The sequence below is a fragment of the Musa acuminata genome, chromosome BXJ2-5 (assembly GCF_036884655.1).
Source record: "Musa acuminata AAA Group cultivar baxijiao chromosome BXJ2-5, Cavendish_Baxijiao_AAA, whole genome shotgun sequence".
In the NCBI taxonomy this organism is placed as follows: Eukaryota; Viridiplantae; Streptophyta; class Magnoliopsida; order Zingiberales; family Musaceae; genus Musa; species Musa acuminata.
Window position 1 is genome coordinate 7,966,596 of NC_088342.1, and position 27,464 is coordinate 7,994,059.

The 27,464-nt window shown below is 35.1% G+C and overlaps 1 protein-coding gene across 2 annotated transcripts in view; it reads right to left on the reverse strand.

The window, feature by feature from the left end:
- The window catches only part of LOC103984533 (callose synthase 9), a 75,805-nt gene that overhangs the window by 42,738 nt on the left and 5,603 nt on the right, over positions 1-27,464 (reverse strand). For both annotated transcript variants that reach the window (XM_065108487.1, XM_009402047.3), the window contains exons 5-28: positions 26,942-27,065; positions 26,680-26,790; positions 26,477-26,602; positions 21,882-21,971; positions 17,086-17,183; positions 16,869-16,986; positions 14,044-14,169; positions 11,792-11,868; positions 11,615-11,693; positions 10,769-10,891; positions 9,175-9,277; positions 8,959-9,082; positions 8,626-8,803; positions 8,473-8,525; positions 7,719-7,779; positions 7,554-7,635; positions 3,806-3,855; positions 3,364-3,450; positions 2,809-2,894; positions 2,707-2,731; positions 2,075-2,169; positions 1,901-1,982; positions 1,649-1,809; positions 1,413-1,533 (exon numbers count right to left, since the gene is read on the reverse strand). In XM_065108487.1, the coding sequence (XP_064964559.1) occupies positions 1,413-1,533; positions 1,649-1,809; positions 1,901-1,982; positions 2,075-2,169; positions 2,707-2,731; positions 2,809-2,894; positions 3,364-3,450; positions 3,806-3,855; positions 7,554-7,635; positions 7,719-7,779; positions 8,473-8,525; positions 8,626-8,803; positions 8,959-9,082; positions 9,175-9,277; positions 10,769-10,891; positions 11,615-11,693; positions 11,792-11,868; positions 14,044-14,169; positions 16,869-16,986; positions 17,086-17,183; positions 21,882-21,971; positions 26,477-26,602; positions 26,680-26,790; positions 26,942-27,065 (2,380 nt within the window). The remainder of the gene's footprint in view (positions 1-1,412; positions 1,534-1,648; positions 1,810-1,900; positions 1,983-2,074; positions 2,170-2,706; positions 2,732-2,808; positions 2,895-3,363; positions 3,451-3,805; positions 3,856-7,553; positions 7,636-7,718; positions 7,780-8,472; positions 8,526-8,625; positions 8,804-8,958; positions 9,083-9,174; positions 9,278-10,768; positions 10,892-11,614; positions 11,694-11,791; positions 11,869-14,043; positions 14,170-16,868; positions 16,987-17,085; positions 17,184-21,881; positions 21,972-26,476; positions 26,603-26,679; positions 26,791-26,941; positions 27,066-27,464) is intronic.

The window sequence follows — 27,464 nt, forward strand, 5'->3', positions numbered from 1 at the left end:
TTCATTAATTGATGTCTTTCTCATATAACTATAAAGAGTGTCGATATTTAAGTTTCCTCTCTTGATACGTAAGTTTCACATTAGTGGGTTCCATCAGCTTAGTTTCACATTAGTGGGCTCCATCAGCTTCAGTTCCATGAACAGTACTTCTAGTTAATCAAATAAATTTGCCAATATACCAAATCCAACAAAAGTATGCATCACATTGAGGAGCATGATGCAAAGAGTGAACCACATCATTCAGCATTTTGGAACACTCTAAACGCTGGGTACACACAAGTGCACCAATTTTATTTTTAGAAGCATCAATGTCGATAGCTTTCTTCCTTCCAAAAAGGTGAATGTAACTTGTAGCTAAAGAATTGTTTTGTATTTAGATATACTGTTTCTTTTTTTCATGTAAATAATAGCACTTGTGCATGCTTATATTATTCCTCAACTTCATTTGTGTACAAGTTCTAAAATGCAATTTCAGTTCTTGATCTTTATGGGCTCGTCCATTTCAGCAATGTATTTTTTGTTTGAAACATCAACCCCATCATCCTTGACTGAAATTTAATAAAGATAATTTTTAAAGAATTCAATTGAAATAATATTATGTTTTCAATTCTAAGTTCCTTCCTCACTGACAACTTAATCGACCAGAAGAAAATGTTTTGCAACGTATAAGAAAACAAACCAAATCTCATATCAAAATAACAAAAGTGCTCCGTAACTAGAAAATTTTCAAATGTCATATCAAATACCAATACCACAGAAAGATATTATTCACTGAATCTCACAGGCATTAGTAAAAAAGTAACAACCTAAAACATTACCACAACTGCTAGTTAAATGGGACTACAAATCTCCTTAAAAGAGAGCATAAACTTCCATTTATAAAAAATCTTCAAAAACACAAAAAGAAACCAACTGAACCTTTTCTTTTTAAGCCCACGACATTCAACACATTAAACAATTTTGGTTCATATTAAAAAGCAACATTCTCAGAGACTATTCCAATCAATCACATTTCATACATTCAAGAGGATGGACAAATTTGCAGGTCCACAACAAATGATCAACTTATCGTCTAGTCGTGACCACAATTGCAACTTCAGATAAGTCATAAGACTGAAAAATAAGAGATAGATCTCAGCAAAATTGTATATTTGGCAGACTTATGACTCGTAATTTGTTACAACAAAGCAAAATAGGCATTTATAAACAGGCTTAAACAAACATATTCAAATAATCGACAAAATTCAGCACATATTTATGAATACCAGCAACAAGACACCTTTATCCATATTTGCATATTTCATTCATAGACGTCCAACAAAATTTTAAAAAAATGCACCAAAATAAATGTAAATTGTTCATGATAACTTTTGAACTAAACCAACATTAATGAACAGAGGTGGAGCACATACCAATATACCAGTCAAAGCAGAAATTCTGGACATCACAAATTGTAAGTTGCTCAACCTGAAATCTGATTGTAGTCTATCTTCCTTGATACTGTTCTCTATGTTAGCATATATTTTTTCGACCCTAAACAGTAAAAGAAAAGCAGCAAAATTTTCTAGTAAAAAAGAAGAAAGGGATGTAATAATCTCCACTGAAAACATTCTAACAAACAGTAATCACTATTAAAAATATAGATTACCACAGGCGGCCTTCGTTCTCAAATACAGACATCAAAATAACTTTCACACTATGGTAGCACTCCTCAACTGCATATCGCATGTAATCATCTCTAGAAATCTTGAACCAGAGGTCCGCCTGTAAATCTTTCGACTCTGCTGCGATATCTCTGGCCAAAAATATCTGATCAAAACAAGATAAGAACATAACATCAGAAAATTAAATCTACTATACATCTAGTCTGTTGTGGAGCAAGGAAAGGACCTTTATTTACCTTGCTAGCCAACAAGAATAGGGGCCACTGAACCATCAGAAGAATTTTAGAATTCTTTGGTAGTATAAGCAAATCCCTCTCTCTGTAAATTTAACAGAGTATTATAAACCAGAAAATATTATACTCGATTACACAAATAAATAATGGTTCTTGAAACCAGATATCTACACTCACGAATTATTAATATAATCTTCTTCACGCAAATTTTCCACAATTTTATTCCAGAAGGGAGCAAATCTAGCAGCATCAAACTTATTTAACTCCACACCCTTCAACAGTGATCATTAGAGTTAATGGCAAGAACTATTATGCTTGAAAAATAAACTGAATAAGAAGTTAGAACACCAAATATAAAGGGAAAGCAAAGAACTTTTTAACTCAACAACAATGAACTTAACACAAGACTAGATGGTTTTGGTAAAGCATATATAGGTTCGGTTCCTAAAGGAGTCAACACAATTGGCCTAATTATTAAATGGGTTAGATTGGGTTTTAGAGATTGGCATAATTGTCCAAATTGATCTTATTAACAATCATTTAAATTTCACAAACAGGCCATTTTTGTATGACTCTGTCTATCTTATGGTTTGTAATTTTTCCCAGACAAATATTAACCTCTCCAAGAGTCAACTGGGATGTAGACTGCCCCATTTTGGACTGCCCAAGTCTGGCAACCCTTGTGAACCAGGCCTACCATCTGATTTTAGTCCTATGGTAAATCTGGTTCCAGGTTTTTTTGAACTTTACTTTTCATAATTTAAGGTTAACTCTAGACTCCAATCCCTTCAGAAAAAACAATGTATTACCTGACCAGATGAAGACAGCTGCCTCCTGTATATAAAATGGAAGAAAAGCTTCAGAAAAAATTCTTAAGAAACAAAATAATCGGGTCTTATGCAAGTCCAGACCTTTTTGGGAGAACAACATGAAGGTTGGTCATAAATGCTCCAGGAAATTTCTCAAAAAGTCTGTGGACAGCTTCCACTGATCTGATCTGAGAACACACATGGTGCAAAAACAAAGACGTAATGAAGGTTCTTACTATGTTAAGTGTTAAAAAAGTGGACTGAATCAAATAAGTTACAACAAAGTGCTTATATTTTGCTTTCTCAAGAAAAGGATCATCAGAAATTTAAGTTTTCAAAACTAACGATGGAGCTAAAGTGTCAAGAAAAATTCATATAGGAAAACAAAGAAATTGCAGGTGTGGAATATATCTTTACATATGAAGTCAAAAGATGCCAACTAGGATCAAGATACAAAAACAAACAGAAGTTTATAATTGTGAAGAAAAATAATAATTGCACTTTAAAAAACATGCTGATCCAGTTTCCAAATAGTAATATATTCAGATTGGAAAATGTAAAACCAAGTAATCTGCAGTGTTGCACAATTGCATTTGCTATGAGGTTGTTAAGCTCATGCTATAACAACATCCACGATTCATACTTGAATAAACCTACCTCACCCAAGCGATCTCTTGCACCAAGTAAGAATCCGTAAGCTGCTGACATCAAGGTGTAAAAGATATGAATATCCAGAAGATAAATCTGCAAAACAGAGTTACACATTGATAGAAAATCATGTAAATGTTATTTGACATGTTACTAGGATATCGTAGCTACAACACAACAAAGAATAACGTTCAATAACTTCAAGGAATATATTTATACTGTAATAAACCAATGTGATACAAAGACAGTCATACTGTTACACATTGAAGCTCTCCACAATCCATCCAACAAAAAACATACTATTACAAAATAAGTTGGTATTGGAATCATACGTCTTCTTTTAGATTAAGTGGAACTAAAAGAAATTCTCTAAACTATAACTCAACAGTATCCAACTTATCAATTATGCATGACAAAAATTAAAGGAAACACAATAATGAATAACACTTACAGCAAACACTGGCGCCCACAAACTAAGAATTGTCAGCGCATTATGATTGTCTGCAGGAAGTATCAAAATAGTTACAAAGTACTCCAAAATAATCCAATTTCCAGATGCAAAATATGACCAAAATAGTATACCACCATGGCATGCCAAGTAACTTTGACTTGAATAAATGTATACATGTTTTAAGCAAGATCTACAAGCAACAACCAAATCTACTAATCGTTGGCATTATGTTGTCCTAGGATCTGATGGATCCCCTCTTCCTAATACAGGCTACGCTGGTCTTGGGTATGCTCTTCCTAATCCCGAGCAAGCTCAAAGATTGGCATTTTTTGAAGGTGTGCAGGAACATCTTAGTATGTTCTGATTCATGGAATGTATCAGATTTCCTGTTTGTCCGTATTCGGTACCTTGTTACCATGGGGCTGTTTTTGATGACATCTCGCAGTTGGCCAGGGTGGTCAATGTCACACTAGAATCATCCGGAGAGATGATTTTGACTGGAAAGATTTTACTGACAACTTTTCCTTTTTGAATTTCAATAGTTAAATGTCTTTACATTTCAAAAAAAAATTAACGTTATAGACATGAGAACCAAAATTTAAAACAAATCCAAGTACTGACTATAAAAACAAACTGCAGAAATATTGTATTTCTTTTCCCTACTTTAGGTATCAAAAAAGGCTGTGTCGTTGAAATGCCCCAGTGACATCACAATAACATTGAACATAACAAGGATTCGGAAAGAATAACATAGACCATAACAAGGATTATGAAAGAATCATTGAAATACAAACAAACACACAGATGCCCATACATTGAGGGGAAGATTTGGAAAGAAGAGAGAAAAAAAAAAGGGCACAACTAAACATAAGAAGGTCCAACTAGAGAGAAATTAACTGCTATAACCAACATATTTGTAGTATAGGAAAAAAAACTAAGAGCTATTAACTACCGAATCTACAAAGATGACCATACAACAACCCAAATTTTTTCCTCAAAAAACCAACAAGAAATAATAGATAATACCAGAAAGCTAGATCAGACTGCCCATTAATTACACATGACAAAGATCAATCAACTTAAGACTGATGGTTGTACCTTGCCAATGTTGATGGCCTATATCAAAGCAAAATGCTATGAGTGGCAACCATGAGAACAATAACATGAATGAAAGACCATAGTGCATTTCAAGCAAAAAAGATCAACATTCAAATTAAAATTCAGATACTTATAAGCATGGTTTGCTAAATCAGAAAGATCAATACGGTTTGGCTGGTATTTACGGGTCCAACCACTGACCGATAAACCGACGAGCGCTCAAAACAGACAGTCTGATCTGGTTCTATCTATCAATCTGTCTATCAATATATCTATGTTTTTTTATTTTTGCGTGAGAATCAACAAAGATGCAACTATCGACCAATTGCCAACTGCTACCACCCAGAAACAGATGGTCTGGTTCAGATTCTATATATATAATAATATCTTTTCTTTTAACTAGGGTTCAGTTGGGACGTAATTTGTGACCCCTCACATGGTATTGCAGGGAGGTTTCACCCATCACCACCCAAATGGCCGCTCTTGTTCTCCACTCTTATACACCTTCTCTCCTCTACCTTCTCCACTGCCTCTTCTTCCTTTTCCTCCCCTCCTCTATCTCCAACAGCACCATGGTACATTCCAGCATTCAGACACAGTACAACAGAATGGACCAGACCCATACCAGTCTGGTCATGGACCAGCATGGGTCCAGTAACTGATACTGCAAACCTTGCATATAAGAGAACCTTCTAGGGACAAGCAGCAGTTGCATTTGTAAAAAAAATAACAGAACAGTAACTGAGAACCACCAAATTAAGAACTTTATACTCCAAAGATCTATGTGCTTCCTTACTGTGTTAGCCAAGAATCTCAAGCTGACATAATCTGAAAACTTGAAATAGTGGGTCGTGCTATCAAGTTATGAGTTCACGTTTGTAGAGTCGAAAAGGACATCTAATTATGAATTGGACCCTTTTTGGCCTAAGAGTAAAGATTTATCGCCGATAGGCACAGAGGTGAAAAGCTCCAAGGAGTTAAGTATGTTAACAACTTTTATTGTGTTTTTAGTCATATTTGGTTGTGGAGATGCTGCCGACACCCTCGTGTTAGCATTGATATTTACTATGCCATGCTGGTGGCATGTACAGTGCCATCATCCACTCAAAATAGGGGTGCCAATAGAAGTTAGATTAGTATTTTTAAAAGCGCTAAGTACCAAGGTCCTAAAACACCCGAGATGCTAGAGACTCACCTAGGCACCCGCCCAAGTGAAGTGAGATGCCCCAGAATATCAAATTTTAGAAAATATTTTTTACAATTGATAAATATGATCTTAAAAAATAAAAATGACAATATAGTTTCGACTGATGGAGACCTATGCTAAGCAGGTACGTATCCAGTGTTAAACAGTTTTAAAGAGTGATCAATATGGTGCTAAACAGTTATAAAAAGTGGATCAATATGGTAATAAACAGTTCCAAAGAGGGAACTGAGAATAGGAGTATCTGACGGCTGTGGAGGAAGAAGAGGGCAGCGACAACAAATGAAACTGCAAACAAAAGAGGCAGACGAAGGTGGCAGCAGATTAAGTGCAGAGTTTCACTTCGGGTTTGTCTCACTCAAGGGAAAGGGGTTGGTTTAGGGTACATTATTTGGTTCGATTGAACCAATGTCTCACTCAAGGGAAAGGGGTTGGTTTAGGGTACGTTATTTGGTTCGATTGAACCAACTTGCTCGTTCAATCGAACCAGGCTCAAACCCCAACCCAACTTCACTCAGGCGCTCGCCCAGGCACCTTTTGAAAACACTGGGTTATATAACGGTAATATACTACCTACTTTATCATCCTTGAAGGGCACAACTAGTTAAAGCCAAGTGATGATGATCAAAGAAAACTGGCTCTGAGAAATGCTTCAACAAGCCTACAGATATGATCCAATTTAAAAGACGTCTACAGCATCAACATTGCTGACACATCAACAAGGTACATAACACGTAAATATCAATCTGCACTTTGATTCCTCCCAACTCCAACCTCTTTTTCCTACTCACCAACTTAGGCTGAACGCATAACATTCCAGACCATCAACTCCAAAACAATCCCCCTCCCCAAGGTAACATTTCAGCACATGACCAACATGGGTGCAAGTCAAAATGAGAGACCTTCCACACATGTACCTTGTTGTTACTGTAACTAAATGAGTTACACAAAAAAAAACAATTATTTTATGCCACACTTTTGACATCACCAGAATTTAGAAAAATAAAAGTGTCATTCAGTCAAAATACATATTCAGACTATGTTCATTGATTTTTGCAACCAGTGTGTAAATCAACTCCTATCCTGCCAAGAGGAACATTCCCATTATAGCCTTATTATGCAAAACTTGCCTAGTATGGGAATATGGCAACCAGTTTAAATTCAGTAGATCTCACAGCCAACCTTAATCATGCAAAAATTTATTTTTTATCCACTAATACAGCAATTAAACATGGTGTATGACAAATCAACCCCACAATTATGCCATACCCATAACTAGTCAAGCTCAAATTGAAAAGCAAAACTACATGAAACATTATGAAATAATACTAAAACATGAAACTTTACTACTTGTTACTTAAGAAAATGACAGAATGCCAAACAGGAGAATAACACCATCTCATAAGGTAACTTTGAAGGAAAAAAGGTAAAATCATAAGCACTTACTCCTAGACACCAAATCATGCCATGAATATTGTAAGTCTTTGAAATTAACAATAGTCTTAGTTGGTGTCACCAATGGCTTGATCTGCAGAGAAATGAGAAAATCTCAATCATATTATCATATGTAGCAAGAGAACCTTAAATAGTTCAATGAAACAAACCACTTTCCTGGAGAAAATAGGCAAATGAAAATTTACCACCAAGTACCACAAGCCAAAAAAGTACATATCTGCAATTTAGAAACAACAAATAAGAGTACATATTTGAGGAAGCCGTATAAACAGAATTCAAGTAGAAGTTAAATATCAAACCAACCAAACCATGTATTTTTCAAATAACTTCATAGAATTGAAGACTCTAAGTTACAACAGAATTTCCAAGGAACTAACACTAGAAGTCATCATACTCAAAATCAGAAAAGAACTTTCAATATGAGTGTGAAAACAAAATGCTGCATGAACAGATCAACAGCACAAGGACATCATGAAAATCTCACATTATGTCAGTATGATACACATATATTAAGAATCTGCAACTATTTGCAATTGGAAAAAAGATAAGACAGGTGCACCCATTGCACGAGACTCCCGCCAATGTGGGATCGGGATTTGGGGAGGGTCAATATATGCAGCCTTTCCTCTAAATATAGAGAGGTTATTTCCGTGACCCAATATATTTAGAGTAAAATAATATTTATTTATAAGGTCTTTTTCAATATTCATTTGTCTCTTATCGTACTACTAACATTAATTATTGCACCTTTTTTACAACCCATCAGATCCATCTGTTCTTACTACTGCATCCATGTCTCATAAGCACATAGATATTGTACTGTATTGAAATAGCATATCAAGAGAAATATTCAGCCTAGGGAACAATTTCACAAACAATTTTCGGCACACATCACAAGAAAGATGCTTACTTAATATAGTCAGTGGTCCTCTCGTACATGCCACGTCCAACATAGAATTGTTCCTTGACATAAAGAAAAAGCAGTCTCACTTGAACAGAACAAGTAGATAAAGAAACTAAAAGCTCAAGAGACGAAGATCAGGAAGCCTCGCAAAATATGAACCTGGTGCAGCCATTTCACAAGACGCAGTACAGACCAACGATAACATAAATCTGTCAGATGATGGCAGAATGGAATTCGCACAAGGAAGCCAATGAACAACTTGAAAGCAGCATATATTCCAACTATGAAGACATATATTCTAAAAGCAGCAGAATTGGAACCATCCTGGAGTGCTTTACTGAAAAAAACAAATGCCATTTCATAAGCTTATCAAAATCTATCACCATAAAAGACAAAAAAACAACCCGTAAGCACATCAAATTCAATACCAAAAGAAAATTAGAGAAAAAATTCAGAAAACAGAGAATAAAATAAAGTATTGAATCAACGTACATATACAAGTAACAGACGACAAATGAAGCAACAGAAAACCATAACACACGATAAAATATTCGGGCAACAGCTGATCGACGTGATGTAGAATATGCACCATACATCATAAGTACATCCATCACACCTGTCAGAAAATTAACATAATGATAAAAAATAATATTAAAAAATCTCAGTGGTTCACTGGGTACCAAGAAACATAAATGTTTACAAACTTACTTTCTATAAATTTCATCACAACATACGTGGGGCCCAGGCTAAGGACTAGCTTAATGGTTTTCCAGTTAAGCTTACCACCATTGAAGGCGATGATCGTTAATCCCTGAAAGATATATATATATAGATATATATATATATATATATATATATATATATATAAGTACAAATTGATTAAAAGAATGAACTAAAGCAAAGAGCAAAGTAGCTTCTGATTAAAAAGAGTTGTTTCAATGTGCAAAATCAAAATTGTAGTAGAATCCCTTTGTTAAACATAATAAATGGTTAGAATCCCTTTGTTCAACATAATAAATGGTAGCCACAGTCATGATAGATTGGGAACAGATATGATAACCCTAGAGATAAGCAGCTCTCACAATAATGACAGGCATACACCATAATCTAAATTTAGCTTTACATAAGGAACAATTGGTAGTTATCCAAGCAATTAAAGAAAAAAGCACCAATATAAGGGATAAGTTTATAATGATATACCATCTCATTGCCCGAAGGCCCCAAACAATATTAATTTATGAAGAATATCACAGCAGAAGACAAAAATAACAATTAAAACATTTAGTATAAAATTAGGTTGTATGGCTCTTAATCAACCAATATATAAATGTAAATAAACTAGGAATGTTGGCAATGCTCAAGTTTATGATATCAGCGAATTATAATGGAAAAAGGGAAAACATGATCCAACATAAGAAATTGTCAGACAAAAAACAAATTGAAGCCAAACAGATAGAATCTCTGGAAATCAATGAAACTTTGACACAGACAAGGCTCAAGCATGAGAAAGAAAATTATTGTGGATGATTAAGCAACGAAGAAACCTGTGTGACCAATTCTCTTGCTCAAAATGTCATACAGAGGGCAATCAAGCAGCACACTGGACTGTTACACAAGGAAGAAAGGCTAAGGATGAAGTTTTTTTGGAAGGATGCTTTTCCATTGAATTTTGCAACAATTTGCACACTGACCTGATAAGATATTATTGTAGACTGATACTAGTTAATATAATTCATACTCTCTTTGGAAAAAAGAAATTGAAGCCAAATAACTAGACATTTTTAGTTGAAAGGATGTGGATCCAGAACATATTGATCACCATAAGTTCTAGATGCAGACAGTCAGATCAGTTCATAATTAAGTGAAAAAAACATTTTACAATAAATATTGTTTTGATTGGCCTAAAACATTTGGCATATACTTCTATCAGTTGTAATATTTGTGAAGCAGATGACTATCAGCATGCTGATTCACATATTAAAATTTGGCATCCATGTCTATTATCAAGAAAGGCAGCTTCGGAGGCCAGAATAAGATGAATGCAGCAAGTATGAGTTAGGAGACCTAAAAAAATGTCACATTTAGACTTAGAACAAAATTATAATAATTCATCATAGTCCACTCATCCAAGAGATGCACCTGCCAAATGCACTGGCATATGTTAGAAGTGGAAATCATGATGCAAATTTAATTACCAAGTTAAACATCTGCTAGAAGAAATCTCTTGATAATACTGTTGCCAACTCAAAATTTTGAAAGTAGATAAAAAGGCAGGAAAAATGAACCATTATAATCTATAGACCTGGAACATCATAAAAAGAAAGATCCAGAGTCGATGAAAACTATGATAAAGATGTAGGAAAGTTCGGTGCTCCACAAAAGATGTTTTCCCATAATGCTTCCCTCCACCAACAGATAGCAAACCCTGCAGGGAAGGATTTACCAAATCTAAGAAAGAAAACTTATATGAAGCAGCAAAAGAACATTCCCAACTAACACAAATACAATAAACAAACATAACAGCAATTCCAGCAAAATGGATACCTTGAAGTCAAAATTTCAAGCATACTTTACAGATTTAATGAGACGTTTTGCTTCAGAAAGCTAGCAAGCAAATTCCTATTACAAAAACATATAAAAAGATCCAAGAGAAAAATAAATATATCAGCATTGCTAGTGCATAAAATTAAAAAAAGTTGGCTAGCTCCTGTCCCGAGAAAATCAATTTAATTCATTATAGTTGATTTATTTACAAAGAACCATGACGAGCATATAACTCTGATACTTCATTTAGTTCCCCGCCCAAACAATCTACTCTGTACATGCTAGTATAGTTAAACAGCAGCTAATGTGCACAAACACTATCACCCAAGCTAAGAATGAAATGATGAGAATGATATATCAAATTGAACTTCAATGATCCACAACAATCTACAACTAAAATGGATTCACTGACTGATGAAATGGACACTATAAATAGAGTGGAACCTTCTGCAGGATTACATTGCTGGAAAAATTGCAAAAAAGCACCTAATTAGATGCATGTACACAAATTAAAAAGCAGAAAAGAAACAAAATTTGATCTGGATTTGAAGTGTCAGTATAACAAAAAGAAAAATATCCAAAATATAATATAGCACTGACAGACCATTGTCTTCTTGTTGGGCTTCAAGAAAAATGGTGAGCTAAGATTCCAAGGCCAGCTAAGCTTAAAACATCGAAGAGACCTAAGAAAAAAAATGAATCAACAAATAGTGCAGTAAAAGAAGGTAATAATTCACATCTTTCAGAACCTTACTAAGAAAAGTAAAGCATCTGAACATACCAAAAAAATTCATTGAAATCATCATAGTTTCTCCAAGCTGAATGTGCTGCCCGCCCATTGTCATTGTTTGCCGCTTCCTAAATTAGACAAAGACATGAGCATAAAGAAATTAAAAATGAGAGGTTACAAAAGAAAAAAAAATGGATCAGAATTTCCAATAGTGCCTAGTACAGTATGGTATGGGTGGCATTTATCAATTCCACAGCCTCTCATACCAGGGTAAACCTGGCAATATGCTTGACACAGGGATTGTACTACCCAGTATATGATAGTACAGGCCATGTACAGGGCTTTTTTATGTTCTTTTACATTTTTTCAGTCTTTTTTTCCAAAACTTTGTAAATACCCATGTGCCAATACTCAGTACACTGGCATGGACCATTGCAGTATTGTCCATTCCGTATTGGTGCTGATCCAGGTCCTGATCAGTACCTACTGGTCTAGGTCCTGATCGGCATGGAACAGGCCCAGGTCCTGACTGGTACAGTACTAAAATATTAAATTGTAAACCTTGATTTCAACCATAGAAGTAAATTTATGTCGAAAGCCATATTAACCGCACAGACATTTCAGGCCAAAAATGTGAAAGTACAAATTTAACCACAAACTAAGTATGCTAAGATCCATTAAAATGATTTTTTTTTTATGGCGAACACTTCTTAGTTTATTTTTTGATAGAGGATGTTCATCTACAATGCTGGGTCACACCCCTATCAAGCCAAAAATAGCAAAGCACATCCCACTTGTTTCTTGCATGAAGAAGTATCTATTTTGATATCCACAGTAAATCATATCCCCATATTTGTCAAGCTAGTTCACCATTTCCCACCATGTAGCATAATCCAGTCATCATGCCTCCACTCACACACTCATACATGTTTGTAATCAACCATTAACTCATGCATGTTCCTCGCACTGTACCTCCAAACTGAGTTGATCACCTTCTCTTGCCTATTAACCTATGGCCTTCTTTTGACAAATCTAAACCATTTTAGTAAGCTTTTCCTCATCACCCTCTGTCTTCGACCAACTTCAACCTGACAAAAGGTCCGTCACACAATTATGCCTTTCACATGTACAATAGCGATTCATCTCAACATCTAACAGATAGTTACACCAACTTTTGCAGTTTTTGAATCTGAACCGCAGAAAATTATAGCGTAATACACTTGGTCATGGCTAACCACGGTATTCTCCAAGCAATCTAAAAGGCCACAGAGACAACCCTAGCCATTTCTTTGGGGCACTTGAATATTGAATAGCCTTTCCATGAAATACCAAGCCCAATCTTCACAAATTTGTCAATTAAAAACTCCATCACCTAACCTGGAAGAAAATCCTACAAGTTAAAATTATCTTGAAGGTTCCAAGTCCACCTTTTCCATATATGGCCACAACATGTCATTCACAGGACACAATAAGTAGTTCCCAATCTAGATAGAGAGTACCTACTTTATTAAAGAAGGAAAAAAAGCAATATTTCCTGCCGTTGCTAATGGTAGAACCAAGATTGTTTTTTCTTGGAACTTGGCATCTTAAACCATGGAGACATTGCACAAACTCTCCTTAATACTCTTAAGATAATATAGATCATGTACCAATCCCCACATAGTAGATGACGATATTTATCTGAATTCTGAACAACCAAACTAATAGAAGCATAAGTACAGTGGAGCTTATATGCATGATAAAAAATATTTGAACGATCTGTCACGCCTTAAACGGGAGAAGGGTCATTAAAGAGCTTTGGACCTTCATCCAGTTTGAAATTCTTGAGCACTTAAAGGAATTAGATGCAAGCATCAAATACATAAGTAGCAGACTGTGATCGAAAAGACACAGAATAAGAAGCAAGCTTTCAAATATCAGTTGGACTGGTATGTACCAACTGGTATATATCGCAAGGACCTATATATACTGCTCTGACCAAGGACTGATAACAGAACATACAGATTAATATTAGTCAATATCTTTCATTATTTACTCTGGTGATACCAAGCAACACGTCATACCATCCGGTATACCAGTATGATACTAGACTAACCAGTCAAGGAAACTGGCATCTTGTATGAACTGAAATTTAAATCCTTGGTTAAAAGCAGAACAAATTTCATAAATCACATTAAATTAACTGAATATGGCTATTTAATTTATCTGCATATGAACAACCAAAGCCTTCAATTCACCGGATGCTGCTATAAACATCTATATCATAAGAAAGAACTAAAATAAGAAAGAAAATTGAGACTTACAGCTACTATTACTTCATATAGAGGGGAAATAACTCGACCAAGAAATGATACTCCATCTGGAGTAGTGCAACTGTTTGCAGGTTGTGCAATTGGTTCACGCATTATCCCCTCTAATTCTCTTGCCATCTTTTCAAAAATTGAAAGGCTATAATTAGATAAAGTACTAAAATATTCTAACATAAGAACTTATGAACAAAACCGAACTCAATTTAACACAAAACAAAGTTATCTAATTATAACTACATACACAAGGTGGAACACACGGAGAAAAAGAATTTAAAAATCTGAATTTAATAATGCAAGTAACTAATTTCATGAAATACACACCCTACACATCATTTTCTCACACCAAACAGGCAACTGCCCATACAGAACTCATTTTGTAAAAAAAAAATTAAGTTACAAACTTACAATAAAGGGAAATAGGAAATCAAGTGGAAGACGAAAATCATAGGAGACCTCAAAGTTCTCAAAATTAAACACGCAAAAAGAAGCACACAATATCCAAGTAAAAGAATCACAACATAGTTTCTTGCGTCAGCTCAAACAGGAAACAAGAACAGCAAAGTACATCCCAAACTAATCTCCAGGATAGCATTGTAACTGTCAACCTCAATACACTACATGCTTTTTGAGTCTCTGTTGTCAGGAGTTGGATTTGGATTGGCTGAAGGGGAAGGAGAAAATTGGGTTTGGGATAAGCCAAGGGGTTTGGATCATCCAAGCCAGCCCAGACAAATGCCTGGGAAGCCTAGTGCCATACCTAGGGCGGTTGCCCAGTTGGAGGAACCTAATCTAAGGTCCATCAAGGCACCTAGGCAAATGCCTTGCTGTGTTAAGCCTCATCAATAAATAACTTGGTCTTCAACAAGAGACCCACCTTGAGTATAAGCCTACAATAAGGTACTGAAGCATCAGACATGTCACTCCAAACAATGTAATAGAGCTATATGTTTCCTTTTCTCAAGATCATTATAACCTAAAAGGTAGCATGCTTGTGTGTTCTTAAAAAATAAAGCATAATGTGGTATCTTTCCAATATAAAACATGTAGTGTTGACATATACATTGCATGAAAATTGAACATTAGTGACAACAGAGACTCAAAAAGCAGTTCAAATGAATCTGGAATCAGACACCTCCAGGTAAGGGTCCATAACTGGTAGCTTCAATTGAATCCCAAATATTTTATAATGTGCATAGAAATATTAAGCTATTCTTGGACTATATAATCATTCATCATCTATATGCTGTGATTGATATGAAAGAAGTTTGTTAAGATCCTAAGATGTCTAAACTGATGGTAGAAACGACCTACATATGCAAGATACTAAGAAGTAAAACCTAACGATTTGATGCAACAATCAAGACGAAACAGCAGCAATAAAACTTTGCACAAAATGCAGATATGCCTAAGATTAGACATCTTAGTTTGAATGGGTAAGGAGGCGAGATATACAAACAAATGAAAACCACACGAGGCATTCAACATATGTTTAAACTTAAATAAAGGGAATTCTATCATATGAGATCCTGTCAGCTGAATCCAAGAAAGCGTGTAGGCATTCGGTATATCTTTTTTCCCCTCCAAAAGATTACTTAGTTGACAAACTGCTGAACAGCAAAGTAAGTCGGAAATTTTACGACAAATATTCAATGTAACTATTGAACAGATACTTTACTTATTGGCTTGATTACACGTCTAAATAAAAAATTATGGTAATATAAATATTCTCTTTCGATCATAAGAGCCTTTAGTACCAGCCAACCAGTTAGAAAATAGAAGCATAAAAAAAGCAAATGTATGAAAAGTTAAATAAGAAAATGGTGACTAGAACTTAATAAAAGTAATATAACATATGCATGAGAAAATTTCCACTAGAATTCGACCAATTGGAGCTCTAAGGAGTTCTAAACTACTAAAATTTGCAACAGCAATCAGCTCGAGTCTTTATGTTTTCATACAAGTAATGGATGAATTTACTAGGAATATTAAAAATAATAATGATGAGTGTGGTTTGTTGATAACAATGTTTTGATTGCTACGAATCAATTTGAGATAAATTTTAAACATGAATTATGGCCACAAATGTTAGAAATTTGAAGTTTCAGATCAAGTAGGTTCAGAGACTTTTTTTTAACTTGAATTGTGGACAAAAATGATAGATATAGAAATTTCAGATTAAGTAGGCCAAAGTCCTAATATATGATTGATAACTTTAGCAATACCAGGAAAACAATTAAGATTTACTCAAAATAGATGGACAAGAAGTTATGAGAAGCAAAAGTTTTATATGTCTAGAATCTATTGTTAAGGTACATCTTTGAAAACATTATTCTTAAATATAAATTGATATGGTTAAAGTGGAAATGAGAGTCCATAATGGTTGTATAACCATTATGTGTTCTTTAGATGAAAAAGAAACTTCCATAAAAACATTGTTAGCGAGCTACGCATGTAGATCGTGTTATGCACAACAGCACAAAAACATCACTTAAGCAATGATATTGAGATGGATGTAGAATACCAAAATTGATAAAACAAGAAACATCTACATCCCTAAATAACAAGGGATAGTTCCTACCAGAACTTAATGAGAAGAACTCCTTGACACAATGGTGGGAAAGATCAGTGTGTTGACCCTGAATAGTTGGGACTATAGATGTTCTAGTTGTATATAGGGGTAGCACAAATTTAAAGAAACAATAAAGCTGCACCAAGATTTAAAAAAATAAATTGCAAGAAAAAAAGCTTATGCACAAAGAAGTTACCATCAAAGATTTTTTTCCTACGAATGTAACATATGATTAGTTGGATCTACTTACATGATGAAATATATAGCATATACACTCTGGAAGAAACCTAATGTTGGCAGCTTCTCCCCATATCAGGAAGTATAAACTAACAAACAACAATTTCTTTTCTCTGCTGATGTTATCAATACTGCACAAAATCCAATGTATAGCCATTAAAAAAACCACTGATAAAGGGAAAACAAACAGAAATAAACAAGGGGAATATGCCACAAGATCAAATTTGTACTTATTCCAAACAGGCTGAAGAGGCAAATAGTTGCACCATTTTGTATAGTTTTCAAGAGACTTCTTGAAGACACTATTCACAGCAGTCTCATCTATTTTCTGCCCAAATAAGGATAGTTTTACAAAGCATGAAATAATTCACTTTCAAATTTGAGAATTCAAAAATAATTATGCTGATAAATAAAATAAGAACAATGAATGAACAAAATTCAGAACAACTAAAACAAAAGACAGGTTAACAAATAAATAACAAGCTGAAGCAACCCTACATGAACAAGGGAAAAGAAAACTAGTGTATTACTAATAGATTAAGCAGTTTCCAGAAAAAGACTGATTCCAAATTTATACGCCAAAAATAGTATGATAACCAAGTTCAGGAAAGACTACCAAAATTGCAAAAGAACATTTAATATATTTTATATTGATGTACTAAGATTTGATATCTTATAAATAATCTGGGTATGAAAATATTTTATAATTTTCAGGTCTCCACCTAATCAGTAACAAATCCCCCTGTGACCTCGGCAGAACTGGCCTTCCAAGTTCAAGGAGAAACAATAGGGACAAAATGATCAGTGTCCATTTCATTCCTGCTTTATGTTTCTTATTTAACTCTTAATAAAGGAATGATTTTGTGAATAATACAATCTAAAAGAAAAGATATTTTTCAAAAATGTAGTAATTTAAATTCCAGAAATGACTAATGTGATAGTTCTCTGCAGCCTAGATGAACATTTTTGTCAAAAAATATTCCTCATCCCCTAATTCGACCAAAGTCAAAATGTTTTGGTACAAATTCTTCACATAAGAAATATCAACCGCATGAAGAAATAATAAAACTAGAACAGTAACACTCTTTCCAGAGGGTAGTACTTAGTACAAATTATTCATGCATTACAATCAAAAGATACCGACGCATCAAATTTAGAATAACAGGCAATATGCAATATTTGATAGATCATATTCAAAAAAGGACTAAGAAAATATACTGGTAATAACCAGCAAATGAGGCCCTACCTAAAATATTACTCACATGATATTATCAGCTATTTACGACAAAGATTGTAATTTCGCACCGCACCAAAGTTTCGATCTCAGCTCGGTATGGTACGGTACGAGCATACCAAGTGATACGCTTCGATGTATCACTCGATATATTTATATATAATAAAAAAGTTAAAAAATAATGAAAAAAAGGCGACATAGTCTCATTTCTTCTCCCCACATGGGGAGAAGAAACCGAGGAGAAGAATCGATATATATATATATATATATATATATATATATATATATATATATATATATATATATATATATATATATATATATATATATATATATATATATATATATATATATAAATAAAAGGTTAAAAAATAATAAGAAGGAGAAGAAACCAAGGAGAAGAGGTTTCTTCTCCAGTTTCTTCTCCCCGCGTGAGGAGAAGAAATCGAGCGTTCTCCTCGCAAAGCCCCGACGACATCGCTGAAGCTTCTTCTCCCCACACGAATGAGAAGTCATCAACGATGCCGAGGCCTCGTTGCCTCAGACGAGAAGGAGGCGACATCTTATCTGCATCGTTCGGCGAGGGAGGGTGGCGACAGATCGAGATCGTCGAGGGAGAGCAACACCAAATCTTCAAGTTCTCCCGTTTCTTCTCCCTCTTCTTCCTTCTCCCTCGGCTAATACCGCCCGGTAGCGGGCAACGACAATCGAAATCAACCGTTACTGACCAATTTCGAGCGATAACGGGACGAAAACAACCCCAATCGACGGTACCACCCGGTAGCGTGTGGTCTGTGTATCGATCTGCTGGCAGACCGATATATACTGTCTGGTACGAGCGGTATCATTCAAAATTAAAATCCTTGATTTACAATTCCCAATTGTCAGTCGTAACAATCAAAATAGATACAACCTGATTATCAGTCAGCATCCTTCTAATAAGTTTACCCCTCAACCAAATAATTTCATTCCAAAGTTGTCCAAAGACTCCAAACAATATGTTGGTACACGAGTTTTTTAAAAGAGTACAAAAACAAAGATCTATTAAATCCGTAAGTGAAAAAGATAAATCTACAACACCAATGCTTAGTATTGGTTTATTATAAAGTCAAATAGAAGGTATGCCATAAATCTAGGCAGCAACAACTGAAGGAAATAAAATTTCACCAAGCAGAAACAAAGTGATAGTCTCAAGTTTCTCAAACCTAAAATACTAATCTAAGATAAAAAAGACAATTACTAATGAAAGTCCAAAATTTGCAATCTTAAGCAATGAACCAGTACCTCCTAAAAAGAAAACATTGTTTTTGCGAATCTTAAGCAATGAACCAGTACGTCCTAAATATACATCGTCTCAAACTAAAAACAGACAACCAGAATAATTAGAAGATCCAAGAAATCTTTGCACCTTGCCAAGGGTATCGATGTTTCACTTTCCAATCAAATATAAGCAGACAACCATGCAACGTGGCAGCACCAAGGAGCTCCAACAAAGCTGTCTGCTTTGTGAAAAGATATGCAGGATATTCTTTAAAAAATCTAATAAATCTCCCACTGTATATAACTCGTATTTTGTCTTGCAATCTTCATTTTAAGTGAACAGAGCCATAATTTCCTCTTCCAATATAGTGAGAAAAGGAAGACAGAGAAAGATAAGGGCACATGCCCCAAGGATTGTCATATCAACACAATGGAGTCATATAAGCATACCTTTCAAGCACAGTACAATTCCATGTCATGACAGTTGACACCGTTGTTAATATGATGGCACCTCCAACACAGGTAAGCATAACCTGTGTCAATATTCCAGGATGGATTTTAACTTATGCCAACACATACCAATCAGCACAGAAATCTTTGGCGTCACATTGGGGTAAGTGGAAGACCATTGATGACAAGTACCTAAAAATAAAGTACAAAAGAACATTTTTGTTTTCCACTAGCCTCATTTATTCTTTTCCCTACCTTTATTTTCCTACTTCCCAACCTATGAGAACCCATCTTTCTCATTACACAGAAAACAAACCATGCAACTAAGGCAATCCACACTGCTTCTACCTGCTGTCTTTTGTCTTAATAAGTTAAGAAGCACATTGATCTATGAATATATGTGACATTTACTTATTTAGTACATAATCATAGACTTTCCTGGTTTTCATTTATAATCTTGAAGATTTTTCACTTTGATTGCTAAATTGCCAAATGATCCCCGGTCACATAGACTATGAGTAGTCTCTTGATGACCTATTTGATGCCCACAGCTTTTTCAAACATTGGTCAATCAAGGTTCTCCATTCCGCTAGTACGAAACAAGCAGTATGTACCAGTCCATGGCGGACGGCACTTCAAGCAATTTGATTTGACCAATAAGAAAATAAAAAAAACTTGGAAGTGTTTAATTTGTGAGAGCCCTCTTCTCCACACTGTCACAAACGGTCGCCGCATACTCGCAACAACTTCGTTCAACGAACCGTTCATCGCTTTTGCATGCTTGAACAGAGACATTGCAGCCTGTTTTGCCTTAGTTTTGTGTGCTTTTGTTTGTAAAAATACATGTTCGAACGGTTTACAATGCACAGTGCGACCGCTCACCATGCCAGGCCAAAAAGCCCCAAAATGGCTCTGTTTTCGCATGTCGTGGGCTATTTTCTGTAGCCCGCTACAACGCGTGAAATGTTAGCCATCTCAGCACCCTGGAACCCCCCGAGTGGCACAGGGCTAGATGGGGATTCGATATATTGTCGGGCGTTGAAAAATCTTCACAAGTTCGCATGTTGACTTGACGGGAACTTACCTTCACGTCCGGCACCCGATGAGCAGTTGTTTGTGGACTTGCAACTGTTCATTCTACCTTCTAAAGTCCTTGTTTTCCTCCTTCCTCTTTTTTCTCCTGTGCACACAAGGTGCTTGCTGAATTGCTTGTAAAGCTTCCCCTCTTTGCGAGACGTCAAGACTTGTCCGTCACTCATTTTCAATCTAATCAACTTTCTATTTTACAGGTCCTTCGGAACCTGTACGAGGTTGTAACTAGGCTGAACCTTTGCAAACGCATATGTCGTAAAGACGCCTCAAGACTTAAGCAATCCTAGCAAAGTCTGTGAAGTTGACGCAAAGGTACGTCATGACTTAGGCAACTCAAGCTAAGTTCGCGTCTTTGCCGCAAGGATGCCTCACGACTTAGGCAATTCCAGCTAAGTTCGTGACAATACGTGGGGGGTACAGAATCGCTCCTGAGCCGCTATCGTGGAATGTCACCTACCTCCCGAATATGTTGTTAGCGAGGGCTCTTATCCATACATCGGGGGAATGGAAACACCCCCGACCCATTGTCATCCGACACCGCCTACCCTCCTTGTTGCTCGCTATCGTTCATCACCCACCCCCCCCGAGAAGCTTCCTGCTATTCTCCTCTTCTTCCTCTTCCTCTGCTTTCTCTTATTCCATCTTCCTATTCCTTCACTGTCTCCTCTTCCCACTTCTTCCACTTCCTCCACATTCTCCTCTTCTTTGTTCCTTTGCATTCCTCTTCCGATCTCCTTCATCACACCTTTTTCCTCTTCGAAACACTAGTACCTAGTGTAGATACACTGGTACCAACCAACACGTACCAGTCTGCTACCTATCAATACATACCAAGCTGACCATGTCACCAATATGAGTTGCTTGCTCAAACAAATACACAGAAGGCCTAAGAACAAAAATACAAGAGATGACAAAAAGAGGGAATGTGAGCAAGAATTAATCAAAATTGTCAACATAATACTGTACCTATCTAAGAACCAAAAAACTTACAGGTTCACTGCCTAAAATACTCCCAAATCTCGACTGTTCATTGGCAAGAAGATGAACGACATGTTCTCGTTGGTTGCTGACATTATCTTTCTGCATAACAAGCAAACACCACACTTCATTAGCCAATTTAGTGCAATTATCACAATGTTCGTTCCTACAGATTGAAAGGCAAAAGAGACAAATAACATTTTTTTAAAAAGTATGCCAATATAATGAAGAGTATTACAAGGCAGCAAAATAAGTATTTTCAAGGATCAAATTGTTGAATTACTGCATTCACATCGAGTATTTTACTCCTATAATACTATAGCAACAGCCTCCAACAATTATAGACATGGTTCAAAAAGCTTGAGTGAAAGTGCATTCAAGTTAGTTCTCTGATGCAAGTAATTGATTCAAGTTAGTACTATAAGGTAGACTGTTACTGCCATTTCTAGGACAATGCTATTAAGGTCATTTAATAAAATTAACAACTGTTGGAGCAACAAGCAGCTGTTATTAACAACCAGTACCCGGCTATATATTCACTAGGCAATTTGAAGACTATCCTACTTTGTTGTCTCTAATCATGTTGTCAGTGAACTTCTCTACCTTTCTCACACCTCACAACTGCAACTGACTACTTGACCTTACTTTCATCGACAAGCACAGACCATATATCAACAACAATAACAAAGTCATAAGTTCCATCTATTCGGGTTGACTAGATGGATCTTTTGCAGCCATATGTACAAAAGTTAAGTTCGAATACTTTAAATCATTATTTATATTTTATAGTTTCTATTAAAGTATTTTCAGGTCTTTCTCTATCTCTCCTTATACCACTAACATTAATCATTTTATCTCTTTTGACTACCGCATTCGAAAGTGTCCTAAGCACATGCACATACCATTTTAAACGATTTTCTCTCATCTTATCCGCTCTCAAAACGATGCTTAGTTATTGACAAATAAAAGTATTTATTTTCCTATCTTTCCTAATAACTCTATACATCTATCTCAACATTCTCATTTCGACAACACAAACTTTTTATATATATTATTTCTTAACTGCCCAAACACTTAGATGCAAAAAATATTGTTGATCTCACAACTATCTTATAAATTTTATCTTTTAAAGTCAAAGGTATCTAATGATCATGCAAGACTCCTGATGACCCTCGTCATTTTAATCATCATGTTTTTACTCTATAAATAATATCCTCATCTTAGTGAATAATTGATCCAAGATACCTAAAGCTTTTACTTAAAGGATCTTCTTGTCCATCCAATTTAACTATATTCTCCTATCTATTTCTAGAATCACTAAAATTGTATTTTATATATTCAGTTTTAATTCCACATAATCTCAAAACCTTTAATTTCTAAAGCTTGCCTCCATAGCTCAAGTTTATAATTAATTCTACATAGGTTCTATCATGTAAGTGACTATTAAATTCATTCATTATCAACGTGAAAAAGTAAGGACTTAATGTGATTCCTTAATAGAATCCTATACTAAAAGGAAACTCATTAGATACATTCTCTATAGTTCTAGCGGTAGTAGTTACATTATCATATATATTTAATAACGTCAATATAATTAGTGGATACACGCTTCTTTTCTAAAACTCATCATAATAAATATTTAGGAACCCAATCATAGGCTTTTCTCTAAATTAACAAGTACAAACCATCTCAGACTTATTTTAAAACTTTAATATGTAAAATGATCATTTATCTTATTCCCCATCATGAGCATTCTTTTTTTTTTCTTTCAAAGGATAAGTGACGAAGGCGAAATTCAAGCCCATGACTTACAATAAACTATCAAAGTCTTTAGCAACTAAGAACCAATTGATACCTTTTATGACATGACACCTTCAGCCATATAGATGAACATAATATTCATCTGCATTCATGTCGACATGGTTGCTTGTCGAACATCCAGACCAATAAAAAAAAAGAGAATCATAATTAATCCATAAACTTTCCTTACACCTAAAAGGGTATACGATGATCACATATCATCAATATCACTTTTACACTTGATGTCATTATTAACTTTGTAATCCTCATATGCAAATTATCCTCTAAAATCTATCCTTGTTATTGAACCATAAATCAAAAAACAATAATGTTTTCTACTCTTTGAATATTTTTCTCACTATAAGCTCTTCATTTCTTATGTTCATGTCAATGAATACGCATTTTGTTTCATTTGTTGGTTCAGACTAGTTCCAACGTAAACATTAAGCAGGACAAGACTATACTGCTAAGAAATCATCATTATAAACTCGAGTCATTACAAATAATAGAAATATAGTTTAAGACAATAAAATACGAAACATATGTATTTATTTGAGACTAGACCTGTTTGTGACACGAGAGGTAAGTCAACAAAATCTCAAATTCAAATAGATTGATCTTTTGGTTTGCTTAAGAAAATATAGATGAGAATTCAAAAACACGTAACTCAAAGGAACCTAATCTTAAGTTTAAAACCAAACCACAACCATAAGCTCACTTCTTCATTTCATCCTTAATATAATACTAGGTTTTGAGACCTAAACAGGATCCAAAGTGTCATGACCTTAATTAGCATCCATTCCATCTCCTTGCGCCTGTTGATGCTTGCACTTCTTATCCCAACTTGTATCATCTTGCATGTGTTATAGACTGCTATGAGAATTGCTCTAAACTTTCATTTTGGCTGATTGGCAACAAATGGGTCAACCAGCATATGTATATTGTTTTAGATACTATGTTACCTTTGTTGTGGCTTAACAAGCAGTGGCATAGTATCCATCAGTGCTTCCAGATATTCTGTAACCTTCTTAGGTTTCCGAATCAGTTTCACATGCTTCTTATGTAAAACATTTGCTGACCATTTTATATTGAGGTTCAAAAATATGAAAGAAAACACTTCAAAACAACCTCTAGCTGACTCAATCACCGTCCATCATGTTCATCCATTTTCATGATTTAATCATCAATTTCTCCAGATATGCCAATGGATAACTGAAGAACATGAATCAGGCCCCAGCTTCCACTTCATGCAGCACAGATCAGAAGAACAAATGCAATAAGGCTGCTTAGGACAAAGTCTCAGCTAGATACAAGGGCTGGTTTGCTAAGTGTAAAGGAGTACGAGTAGTGTCTTGAACAGCAAAAAACATAGTTGAACTTCAAGAGAATTGCTATGTCATCATACTGAACACCATGCCACCCATATCTACCATTCTGATTATGGACCAATATGTTTCTTTTTGTGATATCAAGGTGGTATATACATATCTTACCTAATCATATATTACCAAAAGCGGTATCAGAAAGAGATTTAAAACCTTCAGCTATGTAATAAACAAGAGATCAGGTTTTTGATTTATGAATCAGGTTTGAACCAAGGTTCGCAATACCGTACCGTACCGGTGTTTCGACCTGGGCTCGGTACCGGTACGGTACAGTATACCGAGCGGTACACCCAAGTGTATCAAGTACTGTAGCTCTGCTACATAGCTACAGTGCACTCGGACCGGTACATACCGCCCGTACCAGGCGGTACAGTTCGGTACTGCAGACATTGGTTTGAACTGCTTTTAAGCAAAAATTATTAAGGCAATATACTTTTCCAAGCACCAAAAAAAAACACTAATAGCACAAGATTTGTTACCTAAAAGAGAAAAACAGTAAGGAGAGAAGAACAGTGGAACACAGAAAAAGAGTGAAAGGTTTGAGGATAAACTGAAACAATTTACTCATTTTATACTATAATACAGCTCTCTATTCTTCAATTGATAACCATTTGATTTGGAAATTTCATCAACTTTTTAGTTCTAAAATTACTAAGCAAAACTTATGACACAAGACTTTCTATTTCTGAAAAATGTTAAAACACTTAAAATGACAACTGAATCCCAGATAACTTTCAAATCTGACTTGAGACTTCTACAACCCAATTTCAGACTGCAGTCGTTTGTAGCTGGAGCTGAATAGTTGTGCCTTCTGTCTCTCCTTTCTTTTCTTCATTCCAAACTTCGTTCGCATTACTTTTTCATTTCATGGCATCATACACATATGGTCTCAACAAAGCAAGTTCCGGTGGCAAATACTTTGCGACTGCAACAAGCAGAAAGCAAATCGCCTAAAGTAGTTTCCAACATACTAGACAACGCTGACTTACAAGACAATATAAATAAGATGAGAAAGCGGCACATCATCAACATAATCAAACCAAACATTTATATGGCACCAATCCTTTCAAGCCATGACAATTAAGTTATCAACTAGAAGCAGAAAATACTTTGCAACTGCAACAAGCTGGAAGCAAGTTGCCGCAAGTAGTTTCCGACATACTAGACAAAGCATCAACTTACAAGATATTATAATTAATGATGAGAAAGCAGCATATCATCTATAACCAAACCAAACATTTATATGGCATCATTCCTTCTAAGCCATGACAATTATGTAATCGGCTAAAAGCTACAAGTAAGATTCACTCGTTTCAAAGTATCATCAAGACGCCAATGGAAAAAAGTTAACAAACTGTTTTCATCACCTTATTCGATTTTAATATATGTGGCACAGTACAACTTGACAAATGAAAAACCAACCTGGAACCCAAAGACATATTGCAACAGGTCAAGTACATCAGCATCCCTTGCAGCAGGAACAGGAAAATCACTAGGAAGCTTAGACAGGTTTGTGCAGCACTTTAATGATGAAATTGCAGCTTTCACCTAAATGTAAAAAATTGTTATATAGATAGCCAAAGGAATTTCAATAAACATTTGCTACAAGAGCTTTAACAGCTTGCCTCAGGGAAATTGACGATGACATTTGCAATAGATGGTGCATCCAGGGGAATGATGTTATAAGCAATTATGTCCTCTGTCATTGCAGCATCTTTTTCCATAACCCGCTTCATCTAGGGATAGCATAAAGGGCAATAATGATGTGGTAAGGATCAAAAAAATTTATATTTGTAATTTGTTGCATAATGAACAATACAGGAAACACAAGCATTTATAACTTATAAGTATTAAGAGACAAATATTCCACAGGAAAATGATATAAACCTCTTCAGATATTATTTTAGCTGCATCATCAGGAGCTATTTCTCTAGTAAGATCCTCGAGTACTGTTCCCAAGACTCTCAGCGTTGCAAACACCTTCTTTCTTTTTACAGTCTTCTTCTCCAACCTGATTTTAGTGCAACAAGTTTTATTAATGTAAAATATAGAAAAAAAAAAGGAGATAACTGATTTCCATAATCCAACATCATTTTCAAGCAATACATACCAAAGGCAAAACAAAAAGAACAATAGAAAATCAGAGTCCCATGTACAGCATAGTAATTTAAGATTGAAAATTCCAGCCCTTTCCTCCTCCAAACAAAAAGAGAAACAATAAATTACACATGGGGATACTTCAAATGAATAAGAGCTTTGCAAATTTCCAAAGGACCAAGAGATGAGATTAATTATACAATCCTACTGGGTCAAAGTCAAACCACAGACACCAAACTGAAGATCCATTCAATAAAATTCTCCTAATTTTCCAATAAATTTATCATAAAAGTGCAAAAGTAATTATTAGGTA